Source organism: Mytilus edulis, chromosome 11 (genome assembly GCF_963676685.1).
Source record: "Mytilus edulis chromosome 11, xbMytEdul2.2, whole genome shotgun sequence".
NCBI lineage: Eukaryota > Metazoa > Mollusca > Bivalvia > Mytilida > Mytilidae > Mytilus > Mytilus edulis.
The window spans coordinates 48,435,229-48,462,760 of NC_092354.1; the positions used below are offsets into that span (position 1 = coordinate 48,435,229).

The 27,532-nt window shown below is 32.3% G+C and overlaps 2 protein-coding genes across 2 annotated transcripts in view; both read right to left on the minus strand.

Moving 5' to 3' along the window:
- LOC139494712 (A disintegrin and metalloproteinase with thrombospondin motifs adt-1-like) overlaps window positions 1–27,532 on the minus strand; it is a 185,956-nt gene that overhangs the window by 88,715 nt on the left and 69,709 nt on the right. The window lies entirely within an intron of this gene.
- LOC139494333 (coadhesin-like) lies at window positions 1,799–21,945 on the minus strand. The gene is made up of 15 exons (XM_071282499.1): window positions 21,733–21,945; window positions 20,192–20,330; window positions 13,952–14,127; window positions 12,329–12,502; window positions 11,787–11,957; window positions 11,186–11,356; window positions 10,474–10,644; window positions 9,904–10,074; window positions 9,392–9,562; window positions 7,979–8,149; window positions 5,848–6,018; window positions 5,138–5,308; window positions 3,298–3,444; window positions 2,625–2,646; window positions 1,799–2,211 (listed from the first exon to the last, which is right to left on the minus strand). Exons 1-15 carry the CDS (start codon window positions 21,866–21,868, stop codon window positions 1,887–1,889), a joined length of 2,487 nt encoding a protein of 828 aa, XP_071138600.1. The 5' UTR covers window positions 21,869–21,945; the 3' UTR covers window positions 1,799–1,886.

Below are 27,532 nucleotides of genomic sequence, written 5' to 3' on the forward strand. Positions count from 1 at the left end.
AAGTGAATCCTACTTTACCGGTTATTTCCCTCGTTATGTTCATTGCAGTGCAAGACAACAGTGTCTGGTAAAAGTCACATATTACTAAGTAGTAGAAAAAGGAAGAGATTAAACATGCATTCTTTACATTCCTGTTGCTAAGTTCTTAAAGATTTCATGCTTCATTTTGCAAATGTTTTCTTGCCACACCTACGATAGTAGAGGGGCATTATGTTTTCTGGTCTGTGCGTTTTTAGTCAAGGTAGATTTTGAGGAAGATGAAGTCCAATCAACTTGAAACTTAGTACACATGTTCCTTATGCTATGATCTTTCTAATTTTAAAGCCAAATTAGACTTTTGACCCCAATATCACGGCCCACCGAACATAGATGAAAGTGCGAGTTTCAGGTTAAAGTTTTGATCGAGGTAGTTTTTGACGAAGTTAAAGTCCAATCAACTTAAAACTTAGTACACATGTTCTCTATGGTATGATCTTTCTAATTTTAATGCCAAATTAGATTTTTTACACAATTTCCCGGTCCATTGAACATGGAAAATGAAAGTGCGAAGGAGGCATCTGTGTACTTTGGACACATTCTTGTTATCGGTCTGTTTTTCGTTTTGGCATTGTGAGTTTCTTATCGACATTTGAGTTTGGATAATCCCTTTGAACCTTCCGTCGTTCACCTAAGCACAGCATTAAATGAAAAAACTACAATAATGTTTTCAAGAACCAAAAATAGACATTGTTTGAGCTATTTATCATCGGTGTTTTTTCGTATTTTCCCGGAATAAATGAATTAGTAATTTGTATGCTGCATACTCCCTTTTGTCTTTGTTTTTTCTCTTATGAACAGCTTCATATTGCTGACATATTGCCTTTTTTTCTCACAAATGCAATGGGTGACTATTAGGAAGTCAGAAATATAAGATATAAACAAGTATTTATGCTAATATGATTGTTCAGATGAAGATTTTTTTTTCTCTTCTACAATTTAAAAAAAAAAACCAACCTTATCTTACTGTTACAATGTATATATGTTTCTGCATTTCGAATGTCAAAATTTTCATTCTAGTATTGGTTATATTGTACAAACAACTCTAATCACACATAGAAGTGTATAAAATATGCAATACATTTTATTTTTATTACGGATCTTCATGACAATGTTATATATATATTAAAATATTGTAACTGTATAGTATGAATAACACAATTAAGAGATGTGGTATAATTTTAAACGAGACAACTCCCCTCAAGAGACAAAATGACAAATAAATAAACAAATATAGGTCACCGTTCGGCTTTGAGCAATGAGCAAACACACACCACATATTTAGCTTAAGAGGTCCCGAAATAACAAATGTAAATGCAAACAAGACAACTAACGGCCTCAATTTAGTACAAAAAGATAAACGATAATGAGTGAAAAAAACAAATATGATATACAGCAACAAACGACAACATTGTATTACAAGCTTCTGATTTTGGACAGACATTAGGAGAATGTGGCGGGGTTAAATTAATTTGAAGGCCTCCAACGTCGAACCCATAGTACAGTGATGTAACAGTACAGTACATCATACAACCAAACAATAACAATCAGTTTAAAAGAGTCTAACTTATCAGATCAATATACAGCAGAAATATATCTTACAAAAATACAAAGAGTGCTTGAATATCCCCACAACAAAAAGACACTAAGAACATATCTGAAAGTACTTTCTGTTATTGACATCTTCTAGTTTTTCAATGCCAATATCAACTGATAAAAAAGTGCATCTGAAACAAAGATATCAATTAGTACACATTCAACATCCATTGAATGACTATATTAATGTAAATATGACTATATAAGTGTAAATGACAATAAACTTAAAAAATATTCAGTTGAAATAAGCAGCTTCATCTTATTTTCAGATTCTCGTATATTTCGTCAACCATGTCAGCATCGCACGGAATGTTCGCATGAGCACATAATTCGATTTTGTCAGCATCAGATGGAATTTTCGCATTAGCACGTGTTTTGACATTGTCAACATTGCATGAAGCGTTAGCACGAGCACCTGATTCGAAACTGTCAGCAGTGAATTGTGTATTAGCATATACATTACTATTAGTATTTCTGCAGTTGTCATAATCGCCACTCTGTATGCCACTAGCCCGACCGATGCAATCGTAATCATTTTGTTGGCGAGTTACTCTTAATTCAGCAAGACTTTCGGTGTTGCTGAAACATAAATAAAAGATGTCTAGTCAATCAATGTAAAACTTATGGTACACTTTTAAAATTATGCACGAGCGATTAGTATCATTACCTAAATAGACTTCGCTTTAGTGTTTTCGTGTAACTATGAATTCTGGACACTAGATCTACTATTTAAGCTTGTGAACAATAAAAAAGGAACAACAATGCATGTAAACTTTTATTTAATTTTGAAACATGAGATTAAGAAATGTACATGAATAGAGATAGTGCAAAGTTTAAAGTTTTAGTACAACCCAAACGATACATTTTATTAAATTGCATAAAGTATATCCACAATTCACAACGTCATACAAATAGAAGAAAACACGTACGAATACATGTATGTAGTTTTAAAGATACAAATTTTACTATTAGTAAACAAAATGAGAACTTACCATCCACTTTTCATTCTTTTTGCTAAAAATAAAACACCATACATTAATATAAGAGATAGGGTCATCCTGTGGTCATGTATTTAACATGTTCAACGTTTCTACTTATAAATGATTGTTGACAGTTATGGAATATTGGAATGACCACTGGTATAGTTCAGTTGTCATAGTCACAATCCTATCGTTCTTCTTGCGATTGAGATATTTCCTAAATTTTACTTGGCATGAACATCACGGCAAAATTTATTCCATCTTTCAACATAACACTAGATTCTGAATGATGTATCTCGGCCATTCATTCACAATCTGCAGATAATTGTCTTACTTTCTCTTTATAAGTTTCTGATATGTTACCCTCTGCCTGGTTCTCGCTTCGAATGCAACACGATTGAACTAGTTTCATTAATGGACTTCTAATAAAATGTTGTATGTAGGGTTATTATTTCCTCAGCAAAAAGTAATTTACAAACACTTCTCAACCTTATTATTATCTCAACGAGATTGAAAGTGGGAAAAGCAATCGAGTCGAGATGACAAATGATAATCTGCTTATAGCTATTTAACCCACGACAACGTTGTTAATTCAATTGACAACTGGAATGTGCACGCTTATTTTTTAGCGATAATTTTATATAATACTAATTTTATATAATACTAATTTTATATAAAAACTTACCAACTTTACCAGGTCTAAATCTGCGAAATACAAATAAAGCTAAACACATTATTACTACAGTTACAACAATGCAAGCAACTGCAACACCTCCAAGAAGCGCAGATGAGATCGAATTTGATGTTTCCTTTTTGACTTGTAGATGTGCATCTGAAAAATACGAAATGTGTTTGTAACAAGAGAAGAGAATGGATTTTTTGGCACTGCATCAGTTTTAGTTATAAATTAAACATTAATGAAATCTGCACAGAGGATATCTCTGAAACTAATTAAATAACGATTTATTGTATTTATGTTGGTGTTATTTGCCCAACTTTCAGCATTCATTGTTATTGATTAAGGAAGCCGGAATTCCAAGACATAATCATATATTTTTGGTAGGATAATTGCCAAGACTAGCGACGGAGGCTGCAATTTTTTGTATGTAAAAAAAGCATTGTGAGAGCAGTCATTACAAAATAAGGGCAATAGTAGTATACAGCTGTTCAAAAGTCGATTGAGAGAAAACAAATCCGTGTTTTAAACTTAAACCGAGAGAAACACATAAAGCAAGCTAGATTAGACTTAGCCAGAGAGAGGTATCATACAATCCATTTATATAGCAAAACATTACTTAGCGTCATATTTTAATCCTATATAATTATAGCTACGATAAAACACAAGCACAATCAACAATATATGACCAACAGGTCTTCAATGTAGCGAGAAATTCCAGCACCCGGAGGCTTTATTCAGCTGGCCCCTAAACAAATATATACTAGTTCAGTGATAATGAACGCCATACTAATTTCCAAATTGTACACAAGAAACTAAAATTAAAATAATACAAGACTAACAAAGGCCAGAGGCTTCTGACTTGGGACAGACGCAAAAATGCGGCGGGGTTAAACATGTTTGTGAGATCTCAACCCTCCCCCTATACCTCTAGCCAATGTAGAAAAGTAAATGTAACAAAACGCACAATAAAATTCAGTTCAAGAGAAGTCCGAGTCTGATGTCGAAAGATTATGATTTCATCATATGAACATCAGGCACAATCCTTCCCGTTAGGGGTTTAGTATCATACCATCATAACATATATGAGAGGAACATAACCCGTGTCATGCCAACAACTGGTGTTTTTGAATAACTGTGTTTAGTTCCGATGCAAATACCTTATAAGTGAATCAATATTAACGCCAACATATGCTATCTTTAATGACCTGACAACAGTATCGTAACTATATCCCTTCTTAATAAGTCTATTCAAAGGTTTTGTTAGTTTTTGAGGTGAATACTGACACCTTTGTGCTTTATAAAGAATATTTCCATAAAAATTGGATGTGAAATACTTGAACGTATAAGAAGTCTGCATGTTGAGCTATATTTACGAATGATGTCCTTATGCAGATGATAAAATTTAGTAAATGTTTTGACTAGTTTGTGATATCGAAAACCCTGGTGTAATAATTTTTCAGTAATACATAAATTTCTCTTGTTAAAATCTAAAACATTGTTACATACACGAGCGAATCGTGCAAGTTGAGATATATAAACACAGTAAGATGGTGACAAGGGAACGTCACCATCTAAAAATTGATAATTAACGATAGGAAATGAAAAATCATCTCTTTTATCATAAATTCTAGTATACAGCTTTCCGGTAGTGATATAGATATCAAGATCGAGGAAAAGGCAGTGGTCATTGTTAGTATTAAAGTATTTAGAGTATATATATTGAGTTAGGCAAAACATGAAACGAATTAATCTTTTGCCAAAGAGAACACAAAACAAATAACTCATGGCTATGAGACCTGAATATAAAAATTAAAGGGAGGGATCATAGACCAATAACTAACTTTACCTGGACACATGTCCTGATAGCATGTTTGAATGTCGAAATCGAGTCCCATACATTCAGATCCCCCAAAGTACGGTGAAGGACTGTCACATTCCCGGATTCGGTGTTTGGATCCGTTACCACAAGTTGTATTGCAAGGTTGCCATTCTTGCCATGTACTCCACTGTCCGTCAACTACAAAGTCATGATGTGTTTTTTAGTAACAAATATCATATAGTTAATTGTAAGAACTACGAAGTTAATAAGTTTATCAGTACGACATCGAATTACTTAGATATAGGAAGATGTGGTGTGAATGTCAATGAGACAACCCTCCATCCGAATAACAATTTAAAAAAGTAAACCATGATAGGTCAATGTAAGGCCTTCAACGCGGCCCTTGGCTCACACACATTAACTTTGAAAATTTTTTTTATATAAATGCTTACAATAATACATCAAAAGGTGGACACTGTGGTAAAATTGAAGTTATAAGTTCTCTACTAGAATCAATCCAGTCTTTTTGTAGCTTAAACAACGAAGACTACTTATATATTTTTGAATTTTTTTCATGAAAGATAATAACAAATTTTACTTTACTAAATGCACATTTCGACAATCTATCAGATGTTAATGGTACATAGTGTATAATACCTTAACAAGACAAATACAGATTCATTTTTAAATATTTATGTATAGGGATAACCGATTTGTAAGATGGAACATGACATTACTTTCACAATTCTCATTGTTGCAAGAACGACTTTCTATCGTTGATTCATTGCAGTAGCGTCCCCCGTTAGATGGCAAAGGAGCATCACATTTCCGATTTCTATACTGAATTCCTCCATTACATGTTGCACTACAGGTATCCCAGGATGACCATTCACTCCAGTCACCATCAACTAAAATTACGGAAATGGGACATATGTATATTTTAAAACAACTACACTAACCAGACCATACATTTAACATATTTATTTGAATGGAGTAATGACTGCAGAGATTATTACAAACAGTACATTACTCAACAAACGTTGTGTAAATGATGTATTGGTTCTTTTGATTGTCTTAAAAGATAAAACAAAACAAAAATTTATTGGAACAACGAAATTAGTAAAATAAATGATTTGATATTTTTATGTTGTTGATTTATCACATATGAACTAAAATTAGCGATTTTACTATACAAATAAAGCTGCACAAATGTAGTTATGCAATATCTAAGATATTATACTTCATTATTAACCAACTAAGTACATTATTGCCAAAAATGACTGGTTATTAAAAATAACATATTTTCTGTAATGGGCCTGGTTTTTTTCTGTAATGGCCCTGTCTCTTTCTGTAATGGCCAAGATTTTCTGTAATGGCACTGTTTTTCTGTAATGGCCCTGTTATTTCTGTAATGGCCCTGTTTTTCTGTAATGACCCTGTATTAATGCCCAGCTTGTCTGTATTAAGCCCAGTTAGGGTTTTTAATAAAGTTAATAAAATTAAGCTGTAAAGAGTATAATATCTTTTTGTATTTCATTTAATTAAGTAACTAGCAACAAACATTAAAGAACGATATAAAGGAATCACTGTTCATCCTGTTTTTCAACACATAACTTCTTTCAACTTAATATCTTGGATATTTGGTATATTTAAAGTTTGATCATGGTGAAGTACATTTTTTTTTCAAACTAAACTGTCATTACAAGAGTAAGAGAGTACATCAAGTTGGCATCAACACATATACTTTTTTCAGTTGGTTAATAAATGTATTAAGAAATGGGGGTTATTATAATGGCCCTGTTATATGTTTTTGGTCAGTAATAATGGCTTCGGATGTCATTACAGACTTCCTCGACAATTATTACAGACCTTGGACATATAACAAGGCCATTATAAAAATACCCATTTATTAATACTATAATAATAGTATTGAATTAATGCCGACGTAGATTTTCAACTTCATATTGCATTTGTTACTACTTTTGCCGTTGATACAAATGTAGGTTACAAAATTGTGAAGAAGTTAAGGTTGGACATATTTAGTGAGTCTTAAAATATATGTACATTGAACCTAAAGCTCTTTATATTCTGTTTATACATCACTTGCTTCTACTCGTTTTGTTTAACTTTCAAAAGGAGTTCATTCCAGAAAAAAGCGCTCTGAACGCACACTATTTATAATAATTTTATTTTATTAAAAAGAAATGATAATTTCACAACTTTATCACTTATCTTAAAAAACATTTGTAAGAGGTCTGTCTTAAACATATAAGGAATATATATATATATATATTATATAAATATACAAGAACAAAGGCTGAAAATACTCAAGTAGGAATGGCAATTTAATGTTAAAAATAGGTTGTTCATTAACAACACACACCGTTATATATGTTAATGGTGTCAGTTTTGGAGAATTGTTAGCTATTATCAACATGATTTTTCATAAAATTTGTCCCTGTTAAATAACAATAGTTTATATATGTATGTACACGATTTACTAACAACATCTTCGTATAATACCATCTTGTATTAGTACCTTTGTGCAAATTTTAAGACTTGTATATATATAAGTATATAATAGAACGTTATCCTTCTGTTGTAAATTATTAAACAAGAATATTAATTTGCATTGTAATTCTTTGATATGCCCCTGAACAATTTTAAATTTTGGAACAAAATTACACGTTTCGTTTTCTGTTAAAGAATCTAAGCCTTAACGTTCGAGTTATTTCTAGATTCTCAATCATAAAATATGTTTGAAAGTTGTAGCAAATATTAATGTTTATTTCATCCGTTCAATTGATATGGAAGACAAAGTAAGATAGCTAAAACAAAATTGCCTAACATAATATACATTATACATACTGGGACATGCATTAGTATTACAGGTATCCGAATCAATAGTATTGCCATTACAATACTCTCCGCCATAAGAAGGAGCCGGATTGTCACACAGTCTTCTCCTTGTCCTATTTCCTGAACCACATGAAGCCGAACATAAGCTCCAATGTCCCCATTCTGACCAGGCACCAATGACTAAAAGATAGTTGAATTAAAATACAAACTCTTTATATAAATTATTATTAATGCCCAATCATAACAGTTTCAACTGAAGAAATACAAGTTTATGACCATGTGTCATGGCTTTTACTCATTGTGGAAGGCTGTATAGTAACCTATAGTTGTCAATTGTTTTGTCATTTACATGTAGTTCTGTATTATTGGCAATCACACCACATCTTCTTAGCATTATCGTTACTATGTGAGCGAATTTTAATACGATTTCCATGAAAGTTTTTTTTTGGAGTTTTATATATGTTCCAGAGCATGAGTATTTGGACCGTATGCGTATACTGGTTCGGTCCGGACCGTATGCATATACTGGTACGGTCCGACCATACGCGTACGGTCGGACGATACGAGTATACTCATATGGACTAGGACGAACTAGACCATATATGTATTTGGACAATATGGGTACATTTTATATCAACAGAACTATCAAAATATTTTATTAAATTTACAAATTAATGTTATTACAATTAGATGAATAACGTGAAATATATCATCAACCTTACACACTAATCAGGGAAAATGCATCAACAACTGTTATTATTAGAGAAACAAAGCTGTATTCATTCTTCACATTAGTGTTCGACACGTTTTTATTACATTTTTTTTTAAGTTTTGGTCTAGCATCTTGGAAGTTTTTTTGTAGTAAAGTTCCTAAATATTTTAATATATTTTCTTCCAATATTCCGATAACTTCAATGTCAGTGAGCATAATTAAATATCATGATAAAGATAAATACATGAGCTAAAGAGACTAAATTAACGTGACTTTTTTCAATAGTTAATATATTAAGTTTTTATTTCAAACAATTAAATTTTTTAGATTAATTAGAGACTTCTGTTATGTTGGTCAGTAAAATACAGTATTATTTAATAAAATTGACCAACATCTTAAATAAGCAACACCGTACGCGTACGACCGTATGAGAATTTTGAAAAAGTACGCATACGGTCAAGACCGTAAATGTACGGTCCAAATACTCATATGGTCTGGAACATATACATACGAAAAATCTATAACAGATAAAAGTTGTAGCAATAACACGTAAAATGTTTTAAGGAAAACAAAGTAACAAAAAATTTCTACTAACATTAAAGGGTGTGATGCTAAATATATTCAACTGAACAGACTGAGTTGTATTGGTTACTGATTGTAACTACATAGACTCAGTGACAGATACAGTTTTGTAGAAAATAGTCGCTCACCTGGACAATTCAGCTCTGTGCATATCAGTATTTGGTCGGCCATCCCTGAACATAAAGATCCACCAGCAGATGGATATGGATTGTTGCAAAAACGTGTACGTTTCTGTACACCACCATCACAAGTTGCATTGCATTCTGACCACTTACCCCATACTCCCCAACTTCCATCAACTCAAAAGATAAAATAAAAAAAAGTGAGATAACTGTTTTTAAATTCATAAATGTCCCCACATTTTCGAGTATTTGTATATGGTATCATCAATAGCAGACTGTTTATATTGAAATTTTGATCTCTCTTTAATGCTCTTCTTCTCCTTTTTTAAATCTTTATTGCATTATATCACTACTACATTGTAAGTACACGGAGGTAATTGGTAAATACACATACTATGGCGTTGTTAATTTAAATATCAGTATTCCCTTGCAGCAAATTTTAGAAATGAAATAGTGACTGTCAAAATTATCGACCGTACGACAAATAACACACACACACACACAATAGACAAACATACCTATACATCTTGCAATGCTGCAGTTTAGTACTTGGAACGACTTTCCCTCACAGTAGGCGCCATTTGATGACGGAGCCGGATTATTACAGAGACGGGATCTCGTTTGATGTCCAGAATCACAACTAGAACTGCATACTGTCCAACCTGACCATGATCCCCAGTTTCCATTCACTTACACAAAAAAGTTAATTTTTAAATTTCGATCAATGAGCAGTTAAATCGGCCAATACATCTTGAAAAAGATACATGTATTTACCAAGTGAGGTGACATATTGATAGCTTACATTACGACTTGTCACAGATTGTCACATACTTGTAGTTTGAAATGTTCACTTACTATAATATCTGCGGTAGATTGGTTTCCTCAAAGATAAGTTAAACACAAGACTTAATATAAAAAAACTAAAAAAAAAAAAAACAGCAACCAAGAAACAGCAAGCATCTTTATAAAATAATTGTTTATAAATGTATTGAGATTGTACCAGTACCTTGAATATATTAACAGCAAATGTTAAGGATATATAAGTGCTCGTCACAAACAAATCTTAAACATACGAAAGACAAACATACCTGTACACGTCGTAATGCTGCAGTTCAGTACTTCGAATGACTTTCCATTACAGTATGCACCATTGGAAGATGGCAGCGGATTATTACAGAGACGGGATCTCGTTTGATGGCCAGAATCACAACTAGAACTACATACTGTCCACACTGACCATGATCCCCAGATTCCATTTACTTTCAGAAAAAAATGTAGAATATGAATTGCAATCAGAACAAAATATCGATAATATGACCAGTAGAAATAGCTTAAAATAAGTCAATTAGTAAATTTGACATAATTTAAATAATGTAATTACATTTTATCATTTATTTACCTGTCGTTTCATGTGTTTGACTTTTTGATTTTGCCATTTGATAAGGGACTTTCCGCTTTAAATGTTTGATGTTCGGTATTTTTGTGATGTTACTTAAATAACGGCTTATTACTGTTGTCACAAACTTGTAGTGTGTTATACTTATATCCTATACTATCTAAAAGAATGGCTACACAGATGGTAAGAAATGAAAAAGAAAAACAAACAACACAAATAAACCAAAAAAAAACAAAAAAAACAGAAAAAAAAACAGCAAACATCGTTTCTTTATCATCATGCTCATGTTAATTTATATAAAAATATTGAGATTTTATTTCTACCGGAATCTACTGACAACAAAAAATTAAGAATATATTTGTACTCGTAACAATAACATTTTATTCACACAAGAGACAAAATACCTGTACAACTTGCAATGCTGCAGTTAAGTACTTCGAACGACTTTCCATAACAGTATGCACCATTTGATGATGGTGCTGGATTATTACAGAGACGGGATCTCGTTTGATGACCAGAATCACAACTAGAACTGCATACGGTCCAGACTGACCATGATCCCCAGTTTCCATTAACTTAATGAAAACAATAGTAAACATTTTTTTTTTAATTCTGAACCTTTTTCGATAAAATAAACAGTAAATCTTTCCAAAGAATCTGAAATAACTGCCAATATAAATAACATATCTATAGAATATCTGATGTAATAGCATGCCGTCATTTATTTATCAAGGTAAGGTGAATCGTCAAAAATGTACAAAACTGAACAAATTGGCATAAACTAGATAACAAATGTATTGCCTGCATTCATGATAAGTTCACAAAAAGTAAAACAAACAACAAAATAAATGAAAGAAAATAAAAACCGACAAACAGCAAGCACCCTATCTATGCTTTGATCAATGTATTGAAATTTTTTTTCATCTTGAATATGTTTACAGAAAATATTAAGAATAAATTTATTAAGTGTAGTTCAAATGATTCTTATACAACAGACAGACTTACCTCTACACCTTGCAATGCTGCAATTAAATACTTCGAACGAATTTCCATTACAGTATGCACCATTTGATGATGGTACCGGATTATTACAGAGGCGGGATCTGGTTTGATGGCCGGAATCACAACTAGAACTGCATACTGTCCATACTGACCATGATCCCCAGTTTCCGTTAACTTTCAGCAAAATAATATAAAAGAAAGTTAGAACACATTTTCGAGAACGAGAACTTACCAAATTATACAAATTGCAATAAATGTAATGTATTTAAGTGTACTCGACATTAACTCATATTTAATCATTCATAAATTTATTCATGCACTCGTAATAATGGCTTTTTATTTCATTCGTCTGAATGCAGTATTAACCAAATGTTTGACACCATTTATGTCATATAAAGTTTTGAGTTTTTGCATTTAAGTTGATATTTGCTGCTTCATAATTGAGTTATCTTCAATACTAAGATGAAACTGATTATAATATTTCGAAAACTTCTAAATTATTTTCCTCAAAGAAACAAATAGTTATAGGGTTATGATTTGTATACCTAGATAAAAAAAACTGCCAGTGCATGGTTGCGATTCGTTTGAGTCGCCAGTACACGGTAATCCATTAAATGCTGGGGAAGGAGAGTCACATAATCTTGTTCTTTGTATTGTACCAGACCCACAAGATGAATTGCAAGATGACCACGTGGACCAACATCCCCAATTACCATTTACTGTAAGATTTTATATATCATACAGTTGTAAAATGTATATTTAGACCTCTTGTGACAATACACAATGTTTAAATACAAATTTCCCAAATATTTTCGAATATAAACTTAAGTCGATGTCAAAATGTTAATGGTAATGTCTGTATCGTAAGTAAAATATCTGAAAACACTTACCGACCTGGATGTACAAAATCAGACTACAATACACATGTTAGACTACAACTATCTTCTAAATCAAAATGTGCTTGTATGAGTATTCCTATAGAATAATGAATAGAAACCAGATCATTTCCTTTTTCCATTTAATCTAATAGAAGAAAATCACCGGCAAGCATTGTCTGGTTAACATGTATCAACACACTCTTTACGGAAACGCAATGTTGACACATATTCAAATATGAATCAGACACATTTTCAAATATGAATCAGACACATTTTCAAATATGAATAATAGCAGAAATTTATATGTAAGCCAATGAAATGCAGTACATTGTCGATATATGTAAATAGTAGCTGAAAAGTATCCTTTTCTAAAGTTTTCAGATTAAAAAATGCAATTAATTTGAAATATTAAGAATTGCAATAACGTCAACCGTTTCAAATTTTAACGTATTGATTCTTTTGTATTACCAATATTATTTCAATTGATCGGGAGCGGAGCTTACGTTTAAGATAACATACGAACAGTCTTTTTGAAGTTGTGTGTGATAAGGATGATTGCCGTTGTAATAATTATTGGTTTCTAATCACCTATCAGTGTCACCAAACAGATATACAAAATAATTGAGCGTACGATATTGGACAAATAACTGGACACATTATTCATGATTGTATCCCAAAACACCTATCTATAGATGGACTAGTCTTTACTAAGCGAACCTGGTCAATCCCCACCCAGTCAAACGAAATAAATCATGTAATTTTAATATAACATACATACATGCATTGATTTGGAACTAAATATATATTTGAAGTACCAAAGAAATAAATTGTATATAATATTGCTAGTAAGAAAAAATAATTTTAAAAAGAGCTTAACTAAATAATCACAAACAACAAACACAATGACTAAACACATATTGACTAAGATAAAATTTTAAAAATGCAAATTACAAAGTACTTGGGAAATAACACATTAAATAATGCGAAAACGTATTCCTGAACATTTTCAAAACGTTTCTTATCTAAGAGTAGATATGTAAGCATGCAGTTTATGATAGAAACTTCTAAAAACAGTTCTTGGTTACAAATGTTTAACACTGATAGAGGTTATAACCGACAGAGTGAATGTATGATATGTTTAAAACTTTTCTAGGGTAGAAAGCTTCTGCCAAAATCTGTTCTAAAAGTGTAGTGAAAATTGATCTAGAACATTTATTATGTCAAGTATTTTAGGAGATTTCACAACTGATCTAAATTATAATATTCAGTAATAGTATATATTCTATTTACCACCATATTCTCCTGTACATCTTACGCCAACATCTTCACCATGGTTACAATTATGGATGTTCCATCCTGGATGCAAGCAATTAGCAATTCTCAATTCTGTACCATCGCAACCAATATCGTCTAACCATATTGGGTCTGATCCACCACCTATTGTGTAAACTATTGGCATGGACGTCCTGTTTTCAAATAATTAATTTAATAAGTTGAATTATTTGTTCAAATACCTGGGGTCTGTTGTTCAACTTGTGATTAAACTAATCATATGATTAATTTTAATCAGTCGTTAAAAGTTAATCGGATGATTAGTAAATGCAATGATTAAAATGCGTTGTTCAACTTATTTTAATCATTGTATTTACTAATCAACCGATTAATTTTTAATCATATGATTAAATTTGGGTAGTTAGCAAGTGTTTCCCACAATGCATTGTAAATCAGGGCCTACAAAACTTCCTTTGATGCATTAAATTATAACATTCTTCTTTTAAACAGGTTTTGGGTGCCAATAATTATTGAATAAATATCTTATAACATGTTCATGTTTTTTCTTATGGAAACATAAAAATATTTTAGATATGTTTCCAGTTCAAAATTAAATATGCTTGAATGAAAAAATAATTTCAGTGAATGCACTGATTAAGTAATCTCAAATTCAAAAGTAATATGCATTTATTTACCACGAAAATGGTTTAGGGTGCATTTTGTAATAATCAGCATTTGCATTCCACTTTGAATTATGACTAGGGCCAGAGTTTTTCATGTTATTGCTCATAAATCTTTGTATCTGAAATGATGAGGTCATGCAGGTGGTCGAAAAACCAACATTCAATGAGTAACTTGAAATCAGTTTGTTTCTTATAATTATATTTAAAAATTTCAATCGTTGTTGAAATAGTCCTATCATGCAACATGACTGTTCTAACTCAGAAGCAATGTCAATCAGAATGCATCATTCATGGCCATGATTTTAATGCCGGAATTTGGTGTCTGACAACAACGACAGTGTCCGTGATTGCAATGATAATTCAGTTAAAGTCTTTGTTTTTACATAATTATTCCTTCAAATATCTGATAAATATTTTTTGTTAATTAAGTCATACCTTCTACACATGGGAAAGATACGCTTTTGTTTTACAGGCCTAAATGACGAAATAATTTGGAATAACGATCTCCATTGACGCGTATGTGAAGGGTGCTTTCTTTCACGTCCGCATTTAATCAAGTATATGGCATGCCAAGTTAACATTTAGATCATTTTTACGGATGGTGTAGATCGTAATAAATAACAGAACTGTAATCGATTGCAGTTCACACGGCATAAAAAGATACAGCGTGACAATTTTAAATATTCACTTGTGCAAGTGTAATGGCACAGTCCGAGAACCTTTTCAATGATTTTCTAAAACTAAAATAACAACTTGTTAGTTCTAGAAATTTTCATAAAGGGGGAGGGGCACTGACTGCCTAAGAGGGGGCCCGCTCCAATCGTGCTTCAGTGATTCACTTATATAATCAACCAAAATTTTTTCCACAAAAGGGGGAGGGGTCCGGGGCCCCTGAAAACACCTTTCAATCCGCCCCTGACAATACCCTGTCAGAACATTTTTTCTTCAATAAATACAATAGTAGAGATAAAAGAAAGTAATAAGACTGTATGATATATCTTGGGTATCCAAGAATATTCACGTGGGATGGTGTGCATAATGGCCGACCACGTCCACTTGTATTTTGTCCATCTGATGAGTTAAGACTTTTTCAACTGATTTTTATAGTTCGTTCTGATGTTGTACTGTTATACCACTGTCCCAGGTTAGTGAAGGGTTGGGATTTCGCTAACATGTTTAACCCCGCCACATTATTTATGTATGTGCCTGTCCCCAGTCAGGAGCCTGTAATTCAGTGGTTGTCGTTTGTTTATGTGTTACATATTTGTTTTTCGTTCATTTTTTTTTTATATATATATATAAATAAGGCCGCTAGTTTTCTCGTTTGAATTGTTTTACATTGTCTTATCCGTTATCGGGGCCTTTTATAGCTGACTATGCGGTATGGGCTTTGCTAATAGTGAATATAAAGACAAGAAGATGTGGCATGATTGTCAAAGAAACAATTCCCTATCGGGCTGCTCACTGTGAATAAAATAACTATGAATTATGATTATGTATCTATTTTTGTGGCAAAAAGTTTAGCTTCTTGTTTGAAATACATTCGCTTAATTGTTCTCCGTTATATAAAGGCATGAAGTATTTGCCACCTGATTTTTAACATGATAATTCACAAGATAACAAAAGAAAGGAAGAAAGACAAATCACAATTTGTCTAATGTTTTTATTTTTAAATTAAACTGAAAAAAAATAAATCTTTCAAATAAAAAGTTCTTTATATAAAAATATTCCCTGGATGTGGAACTTTTGCTCCCTCTATTTTCAACACTAGAAATGAGGTTTTCCAGTGTACTTAACTTCAAACCTTGCTTTCAAAGGCTAACTGATCTATTCAAGGACGTCATGACTGACAACAACTGTCTTTATTTAAAAAAAAAAGAAAATCTTCAGTGTCGTTATACGCATGCATGTTGTATTCTTGGGGTTGATCCCCACCCGGACAGAAAGAAATAGCCCAACTCCAAGATGTTTATTATTAATATATTCCTGCATCAAGTTATTTTTCACCTTGGGCTTACATAAGAATAAATAAAAAATATAGAAAGTGAAACTAAAATTGAAAACATATAGTCACATAGAAGAGAAATAGATTTATGTTTTTTTGGGGAAAACAGCCGGTGCCAGGGGTACCCTCTGTGTGTTCAAATATACATGCCATATTTGCCACTGCCCCATGTCTGTTTTATGAATTCTGACCCTAAATTTTCCATCTGTTACATGCCAAGAATTCCTCTCTCAAAACTTCGGTGGAGCTCCTACTGCACCCATTACCTGGATCCATTCGTAGATTTGATCCATTGCAAAGTGAAATTAATTTATGAAAGAGGGACGAAAGATACCAAAGGGACAGTCAAACTCATAATTCGAAAATAAACTGACAACGCCATGGCCAAAAAAGAAAAAGACAAACAGACAACAATAGCACACACAACATAGAAAACTGAAGAATAAGCAACACGAACCCCATAAAAAAACTAGGGGTTATCTCAGGTGCTCCGGAACATGACCTGCATGTACGTGTCGCCACTGAAGACCACAACCATATAACAAATGGTCAATCTAAATTATCCGTGTTATTTGCTCTATGAGATATTTGCATCCTCTATATTTTTTAATATTGATGCAATTTATGATCATTTATACTTATCATTTCTTACTCGGACTATAACCAGAGAAGCATCTATAGATGAGTTGGAAGTTAAAAAAATCAAACATATATTCTGTGATGATCTGGAAAAACAAGCACTAGTCACATACATCATGCATTGTTGTACCTCTCTCCCAACGGTGGTATAATACTTGTTTTGAAATATATCTGATTCTTAATAACAGGTGCTTGTTTTTGTATATAATTGTGTCATATAAAAAATATGAAACATTTTATTGACTCAGTCTCTTAATATTAAACACTGATGGCAGTATATTTTCATTATAAATATTTGCAGTTGCGGATCCTAGGCCTAAGGGGGAGTCCGTAGGTTGGAATCCCCCTTTTATTTGACAATCAAAGTTTTTGAAAGGCGACGTGAGGTTTGAAACAACCCTTTTAATCTGGGCTACGTTGGAACCCCCCAAAATGGCTGTATCCACCCATAGCTCATAAACTTTACTAAATGGGAAAACAATATACAATGTTTAAAAACTCCGTGTAAAGATAAAATTCGTAAGGTCCGAGATATACGGGGACGAATTAACCCATCATAATTTACCTGCGTAAACAGTTAGGACTAGGTCAAGGGCGCTACTGAAACTGAAAGTGCTAATATTTGAACTTCGAAAATGGTGAAATTAGCAAAGACTTGCTTTGAAAATCAATTATGGCCTGTACATTAATGCTATGGTAACATTATTTATTTATGAAAGCTGTTTGTCATACTTTGCTGAATGGTTCCGCACAATAACATGTGGCCCGTCTCAGCGTACGTTTAGTTTTTTTGCAATCAACACTGTCACTGAGCGGTAAAATACAAACGAAAAACTGCCGAAATGTGCAATTTCTCTCTGTTATCAAATGACCATTGTATGAGTGCGTCCTATCCTTCGTCCCATCTTGTCAAATCTCTTTCCAATTTATGTTTCAACTCAACACCTAGCAAATATATTGTGTTTCTTTCAAATATTAAGGTATTTTATGGCTGAAATCTCTTTCCAGGAGCTAAATATCTCTTAAACGCCTCATATTTCGAGGATAAACTAATTTTTGCATTGATACAGCAGCCATCTTGGATGCTTTAATCATATGATTAAAATTTAATACACCTCAAAGAGGTGGATTAAGTTTAACGACAGTTTAAGACTTTTTAACGCAGAGTTAAAATTAACGACAAGTTGAACAACACACTAATCATATGATTAATTTTAATCGAATGATTAAGAAATTTTAACGACGCGTTAGCTCTAACGACAAGTTGAACAACAGACCCCTGAGCGCAAATGCAAATATTATAAGCTTCTGTGTATTTGGAGAACATTCCTGACAAGTAACTCTGAACAGTATTGCCATGCATTAGCGGAATGCATATTACTAAATTGACACATGTACATATTTGTAAATGGCATAAAAGGGGAACGGTATGCAAATGCTGAAAAATTTTAAAAGTTTAAATGATCTAATAGAAACGTATGTTCGATACATATCTAAATAATGGTTTTCATGCAATATAATATGTAAGGATATATTAATCTAATGATAGAGAATATATCCACAATGACATGACAAGTGTTGACATAGTTAGACACCTTTTTTTCTTACAAATGTATGCTACAGTCGAACGATTAAACATATCTACATGTAGAATATACAAGTAAAATAGAAGGCTTTTGTCCGCTATTGATACACAACAGTATTCAAAACAAAGACCATTTGTGTGTGATTGATGGGAAAACACGTCAAACAGTACACAAAGTATTCGGTCACAATGGTATTGTGTTTACGTTTGAAAAAGAAAGATGCAAAGTTCATGCTTGCGCTAAAAATAAATCAACCAATACAATACAACAAATATAAAACCTTACCTTTAATTCTTTGTTAGGTGTACTTTGAGCTTTATTGCCTTTTATATTGGAATCGTTCAGTACATAAACTGAATATAGACAGGCCTAGATACGATAGATTTCTTGGAACAAATCATTTTAGGATACTATCATCTCAGCACGTGTTTAAAGTTTTGTTTTACAAAAAAAAATAGTTCTATCACATTCAAGTCTGACGCCTATGCAATAAAGCAAATATCGTTAATTCTGTTCCGAGCTTCAAAATCTTGATTTAATCGTGTACGATTGACAGGGGCGTTGTCAACCTGCCCACCGATGTTCATCAAGTATTTCTTGGTATTTAACGGGATTGATATAGCCTTCTACAGAAGAAAATATGTCGACGCAATTCAAGCAAATAAACCAAACTCATGACTTTATATTTTGTTTGTGATGTCCGCGGTTGAACAAAGGTCCAGTGGTCACCCTCATCTCTTTTTCACCATAAATAAACCTGTTCATATGTGTTCTTGATCAATTCTACAATCATGTCTTTGACATCCATTGACAGTTCCTAAAGTTTTTCTACATATTTTGTTATTTACCTTTTTCAACGATTCTTTAAATGCAAACGACAACAAACGTCACATGACGGTAGCCCATATCATGTACAATGCCTAAGATAAATACAGTAATCATCAGTGACGTGAATGACGTGGGGCAATACCATTTAATGCTTTGTCATCTGTAAGAACGTAAACACAACGCCATTGTGACCGAATAGTTTTTTGCACGTCTCGGTATATAACAGATTCTAAAAGCATTGATGTGTCGGTTTTGAAATAAATGAGAGGAGTGTTACACATAACCATAACAACTGTATGTGTTTATATACGTAAAGGAAAGTTAATCTGATATCTATCACACAAAATGATATGGTCGCATACCGCTTAATGTCAAATGGGAAGAAATCTTGCTTTTAAGTTTCCGATACACATGCAGATATAATTTACTGCGAAGAACTGACTGATAAAAACACAAAAGGATGGACCACAATATCATATTTCCCTCTATCCGAGCGGGGTATACTTTGATTGCTTACCTGTAACCAAGTTGTCTACAAGCTACAACAGCATCTGAAGTACCGAAATTATCATCACAAATTGTTCCCCACTGAGAGTTGTGATAAATCAACAGGCGTCCTTCTTCTCGATTATTTCCCCCAGATAGTTTTATTTTACCTGTATAACAAAATCCGGAGACTTACATATTCTGTAAACTATATTGAAATTGTATTTTGGTATACATTGTTAATGTAAGTACTAAGGCTATGCTACTTTAGAATCTCAATAAAACATAAACATCATTTCGTTATTAATCTACAATGAAAATCCTATTTTAAAACAATTATATAATCATACTATATCAGAAAGTTTTCAATTTTCAAGATGAAATTCATCTCTTTTTAGATTGTTGTAATAACAGAAATAGGAGAAAAGTTTATTTTGATTTTTTGATAAAAAAAAATATATGCACTTTGAACATTTAAACGAAATATATAAAATTATATATATACTCAACCAAAGATCACACATTTAGTTATATAATCTAAAATCCTTTTAAAAACACTTTATAGAAGTGAGATGAGGACAGGGGACTTTCGAAATATTTAATTTTATTATTTATATTAATGATGGAAGTTAGTTCTAATCGAATAAAAACTTAAAAGAATCCATTTGTTGCTATTGTTTATTTATATTTTGTTATGTTGTGTCACATGCTATGAATATGTAGTGTTAAGGCAATAAAGATTTGCATTGAATTGCATTGAATTGTAAATTCCCTTTTCCGTCAATTATCGTTGCAAGACGTTAAATAGATTCTTATAAGTGGTTATTCGCTTAGAAGTAATTTCCAGTTACTACGAGAACTCAGATCTGTTTTTTCTGTGTTTTTGTTATTAGTTTTGTTGTATATTTCTGATGATATGTGCGTTTTTCAACTGATTTTTATAGTGTGTTCATGTGTTGTACTGTTACGCCACTGTTCAAGGTAGGCCGTTAGTTTTCTTGATTGAATTGTTTTACACTTGTCATTTCGGGACCTATAATAGCTTGTGATATTGTGTGGGTGTACTCATTGATTAATGCATTTCCGGGATCTGAAATTGATAATCTTGTACATAATTTAGACTCTTGTGGTCAGTCATCCAATTGAGAGTAAACCACATCTTCTAACTTTAATATCATTTGTTAAAACTGAAAATATGTACAAACTATGAAATATTTCATGTCTTCTTTCTTAAGAACGGGAACAAACAACCAGTTGTAAATCACTTATTGTCGACAAAACTTTTATTACCATACGGACTATTATAGGAAACAGAAAAACTTAACAATACAAAATAAATGTTTAGACCTTCTTACATTCACCAAAAACCTGTACTGTTAAGTTTTCTCGATGAATAAATTATAGAGTATAAACATAAGACGAAAACCTAACTTTTTCAAATAAACTCATCATAGATACCAGGACTAAATTTTGTATATACGCCAAAACACCCTTAGAAATTCACTATGTATATCATGTAAATTATTCTGGAAATATATAAAATACAATAAACGCTTAAACATTACTACTGACCATCATTATCAACAGGCTCAGGCTGTGGTTCAAAATCAATACGGTCAGGCAGTTCATTATCAACATGGTCAATCTGTCCATTAGCAACACGGGTACAGATAAACAGTGTTGTGGGTAAAAGGAAAAACTTCCACATATCAATATCCCAGTATGAGTAATTACATTAAAACAGTATAATATTTCCACCAGTAATATTCTGTTATTAAAAATAAACATTGTTATATTCCCCCTAATTACATCTATTTATTCTACATCTTGTATTTTTATTCAAATTGATATTTCCCTTCTTTTCTTTTTCATACTTTATTCGTAAAACAATGCACCACACAATTAAAAAAAAACCTGGAACTTGGCAAAAATCAAAATATGTTTTGTTTGTAATGTCTTCTTCTGTTGTCTTACATCACTTTTATTAGACGGGGTGGAAATGATGTATAAATACCAACAGTAAAAACTTATATTTAAGAATGGACCAAACATACAAATGGATTATAATGTTAATCTTCTCGGTTCCTCGAGGATGTAATTATAGCATTCATTTTCCCCATGTTCAACGAGACATCTGTTTGAAAAATATTTGACCTATGGTATGACGTAGCTATACCTACCTGTAGCTTTAAATACTGTAGCTATAACCTGTGCATATCATATTGTTATTTTTTCGAGCAGCGATGTGTCTAACTGGTTTAAATCTCATTCTGGGAAGACGTTCAGAATTTTAAGATTTTGTAAAATTAAAAACGTTCTTCCAGAATTTTTTTTTTTTATAAACATTAGATATCTTTAGAACTTAATATCAACATATTTGATCTTTGTCCTATTTTTAAACCTGGTTCTAACAATGCACGTGTACAGTAGTGTTGAGCACAAAGGTGCTTATCACGTAATCAATGGTGGACCGAACGGGTTCACTTTTTAATGATTTTGACATCTTTTCCTCTAAAGAAAATTGATGCATTATCGTAGTTATTGTAATACGAATAAATCTTTATTCAGATAAGAATATTTTTCTTGTTTTTCAAGGTAAGTAATGAATGTACGAAGATGTACTGTACATTCTTGCAATAATGTACCCACGTACTGACATATCAGGTAATATAGCCAACACATTTGAGATTTTATTATCTCATAATGTTGTGATTAAAATACATTTCTTATTCCAATATAAGAATCTGTAATGCAGTGCATTAGAATATGGTAGACTGTTTGTCAAAATACATCTGTATGTATGTTACTATGAATAGACAAAGTTAATGATAATACGAAAGGAATTGTGTGCCACTTCTAATCTAAGGTATTTTCTGCCAGATAATGGTCACAAGGTTACTGCTCACAAGGTTACTGCTCACAAGGAAGCTATTAAAGCAAGAGTTCCAAATGGTGAAGTTGAAATCATCCCTTCGTAAATTTTACGGACGTCATTTTATGAGTTTGACTGTCCCTTTGGTATCTTTCGTCCCTCTTTAATGGAAAATCTTTACTACAAATATGTTATATAAAGCTCAAAATGTTTATTTTTAAAAGCCTATTTGTCGAAAACAACCAATGTAGTACGGTGACCAGACCCAATATTTTTAAAATTTAATCGTCAAACATACTATATGGCTATATCATATATCATTAGATTCGGGAAAATGAGTACTTTTGGAATATCGATGTCGTCAAAAAGAAATGTGGTAACAGTTTTGCATAAATTAAGGTCAAAGATCAACATACTGTTTTCTTTTTTTCTTTCTGTATCTTAACAATTGAAAGATATTAGCAGCATTTTGTGTTAAATTTCAAATCAATTGAAAATGAATTATCTCGAAAATGTAAAAAAAAAGGAACATATTACTTAGTAATCGGTTAATTCTGAAAATTGGCGTTTTTCAACACTTGTTCTATTATACAAGATCAATACAAATTCCGTTAAAGTTACATTAGTTACCTTGCCAGGTGACATTCAACCTCAGCAATAAAAGATTAATGTTGTTTTCAAGTAAAGCCTTCCATCCTGAATGTTTATTTTGAAAAAGCTCATGCATGTAATTCATTGCAACCAAAAACCACTAAATAGCTCGAAGAACATTAAAAAATCCAACCAAAATGATCAGAAAACAGATTTCACCCAGGAGTATCTTCTGATTCATCTGTCAAGGAATTTCTACATAATTCTTACCCTTGAAAGGAGCAAAGATCAGTACATGTAAGGTTTTGTTGTGAACAAACACTTTTCACATGAAGATTTTCCCTAACATGAACACAAAAGATCCTGCAAGAATTCCGCTGACATATGCCCTTTAAAATAAACGAGGTGTAATGAAATAATTAATTTTCGCCAACCGTATTCTTAAGGTAACGAAACAGGGGGTTTAGTAATGTTTCATGCGGTCAAAATTTCCGCTTCACAGAGAGGTAACCTGACTAAACATACTTTTTTACTGGTGGCAAGCTTGACGCGAATTTTATTAATATCGTGATGGAATGATTTAAAGAGATAATTTCTCAGATCATACATCTTCGAAACTAAATTCTTACACAAACAAGGGCTTCATCTTCGTCAGTACTCCCAAAACTCTGTAACTACAATAGTCGTGTGTGTCCTTTCATGTCTTTTGTAATAACAATTCAAACGAGAAAAGTAACGGCCTCATTAATATAAAAAATGAACGAAAAACAAATATGTAACACATAAACAAACGACAACCATTGAATTACAGGCGCCTGACTTGGGACAGGCACATACATAAATAATGTGGCGGGGTTAAACATATTAGTGGGATCCCAAACATTCCCCCTAACCTGGGACAGTGGTATAACAGTACAATATAAGAACGAACTATAAAAATAAGTTGAAAAAGGCTTAATTCATCAGATGGACAAAAATACAATTGGACGTAGCCGGGTACTTGTACATCCAAACAACAAAAAGACACTAGGAACAGATCTGAGAGTACTCGCAGTTATCTAACAGCTAGTTCAAAGCCACCAACAACTAATAAATCATTCATGTAAGACTAAACTAGCAATCTGTACACATCCAACTGCGCCTACATCTCGCATGCATGTGTCATTCGTTTGCAGTAATGAACACACAGATCAATCACACTCGTATCAGAGGTCCTTATGATTATTCTGTCGCTCTTTCCTGTTTTCTGTTAACTTCATGTCAAAGTATAAGGCATTAATTATCATACGAGTATTGGCCTTTGGTGAGTGCTAAGCAAGTTACAACAGTCATTAACATTATTGTCTGAAATAACTTCGACAATTTCGGATTTACAAACGTTCCAGCTGAGTAAAGTTTTAAAAAAGAAAAACTACCAAAGAAATAAGGGAGAGCCTGTTGGTTTTCTTTAACAGAAAGAAACTTCTTCCAGTCAGTATCCTTCTCCCTTCAATAATCTGATACACTTTGGTTAAAGGTGTACTCTTTGTGCGGCTTTCCTTTTCAACAGACAACTTTATTGAGCTTTTCATGTCGAAGCGGTTAAAATATGTCTGCTACTGTGTGCGCTAGCGAAAAACATTGGGTCATATTTTTATAATAGTCACCTGCAAGGTCATCATTTTTTTTGTTGCTTTTTTGTTCTCATCAATATATTTAAGCAATGTCATACCACCTCTCAGACTGGTGTAAGTTGTGAGTGATGGACCAAAGGAAGGTAGGGAAAGTGCACACGAGGCATCAGAATTGAATTGGTTCACCAAATCAGGTTCAACAAACGACCTATACTCTACAACACTGCTGGCAGATTCCATCATTTATCTTTCAACAGAACTTAAGAAGCAACGTTTACTCTTTACAGTAAAGGAGGTAACTGATTCAGTACTTGTTCTCTGTCATACGATACATATTTCAAAATTAAAAGCCATGTGTTGCCTTGTTTAACTACTAGAACCTAATCGTAAAAGACTTCCTAGTTCAAACATTTTCCAAATAACTACATGTCCAAATTCAGACTTGCAACCAAAAACCACTAAATTAAAAAATCATATATGTTATGATAGTATGATACTAAACACCTCCGGGGAGGATTGTTCATATAATGAAGACATAATTTTTCAATCAGTTTGATTAAAGTCTTGAGCTGTCATGTCAGTTAACTGCTAGTAGTCTGATGTTATTTATGTATTATTGTCATTTTGTTTATTTTTCTTTGTTACATCTTCTGACATCAGACTCGGACCTCTTTTGAACTGAATTTTAATGTGCGTATTGTTATGCGTTTACTTTTCTGCATTGGCTAGAGGTATAGGGGGAGGGTTGAGATCTCACAAACATGTTTAACTCGCCGCATTTTTGCGCCTGTCCCAAGTCTGGAGCATCTGGCTTTTGTTAGTCTTGTATTATTTTAACTTTTAATTTCTTGTGTACGATTTGGAGTTTCGTATGGTGTTCATTATCACTGAACTAGTATATATATATGTTTAGGGACCAGCTGAAGGATGCCTCCGGGTGCGAGAATTTCTCGTTGCATTGAATACCTGTTGGTGACCTTCTGCTGTTGTCTGCTCTATGGTCGGGTTGTTGTCTCTTTGACACATTCCCCATTTCCATTCTCAATTTTATTCTATTTTTAAATTACTAAAGACAGACTGGATTGCAACTGTCATGCAAAGGGATAATAAAAGCAGTGTCAGTATTTAGCTAGTGATTACATTAGATATTTGGATTAATATTATTTAACCCATTTCTCTGACGTCAGTCTATTGTTCTAGCGATGGATTATTTCACTGACCACCATGTTAACTTAAGATAACTTATATCAGAACTTTTAACTTACGAAATTCCATCCTCTCAAAAACGAGTGAATAATATAGGGTTCGAACTCGCGCGTATTTTCGACAATTAAGTCTTGTATGCACGCCAATAAACTGTATTTCTATCTTTTTGTTATCTAATGAAATATATAAACACTATAAAATCAAGGAATTGTAGATATTACTTACTAGTACAATTCCTTGATAAAATAAACATCCATGTACACATTAAACTTATTACTTTTAAGGTACAAGGCCTTTCCCTTTTCATCATCTTTTGGTTTTATGATTATAATGATAGCATACTTAATGGTCCAAATATACATCAACATTTAACTGACTCTTATGTGAATAAAGTGTGATTAACTACGACTGTAAAACTACTTTTTTGACGGTTAAACCAGAAACAAAATCGTCAACTTTAGAGTAAAAATGAATACAGATACCTCTAAGATTAAAAAATAATTTTGGTGGAGAAAAACATTACAAAAAAAAATCATTCCGGGTACTAGGCTTGAACTTGGCACTGTTAAAATATCACAGTTTTTTTTTCTTTAGATGCCAACGACTAGACGATCACGGCTATGAAAGCTTACATGACACATTGCACAATTGACATCATTATATATTGTACAATTGAAGCCAAAGCAATTCTGTTTGGGTTTTATGTTGCGTATCACAAATAATACTAGTTCATTAACTGATTGACGATGGATGATAAACATACATAAGTATATCACAAAGTTTTTTCTTGAGTGATCATTAAAGGACACTAATAATAAATAATATAGACTCAACGTAAAGGATACTGAAATTTTAAATCACACGCATACTAATGTTTTTATAAGTTATTCATTATTAAAAAGCAATTGAAAGAATTAAACAAAAATATTTAAATGAATCTCTATCAAGGAAGATATGTATTTAAATATTTATGTGGCATTATTTATAAGTGTTAACTGTATTTGTGCATAATTAATGTGTACTTACAAATCTATTACTGTAGCTTTTCAATTCGGTTAATATTTGAATTATAATTTATTGCAATTTATGT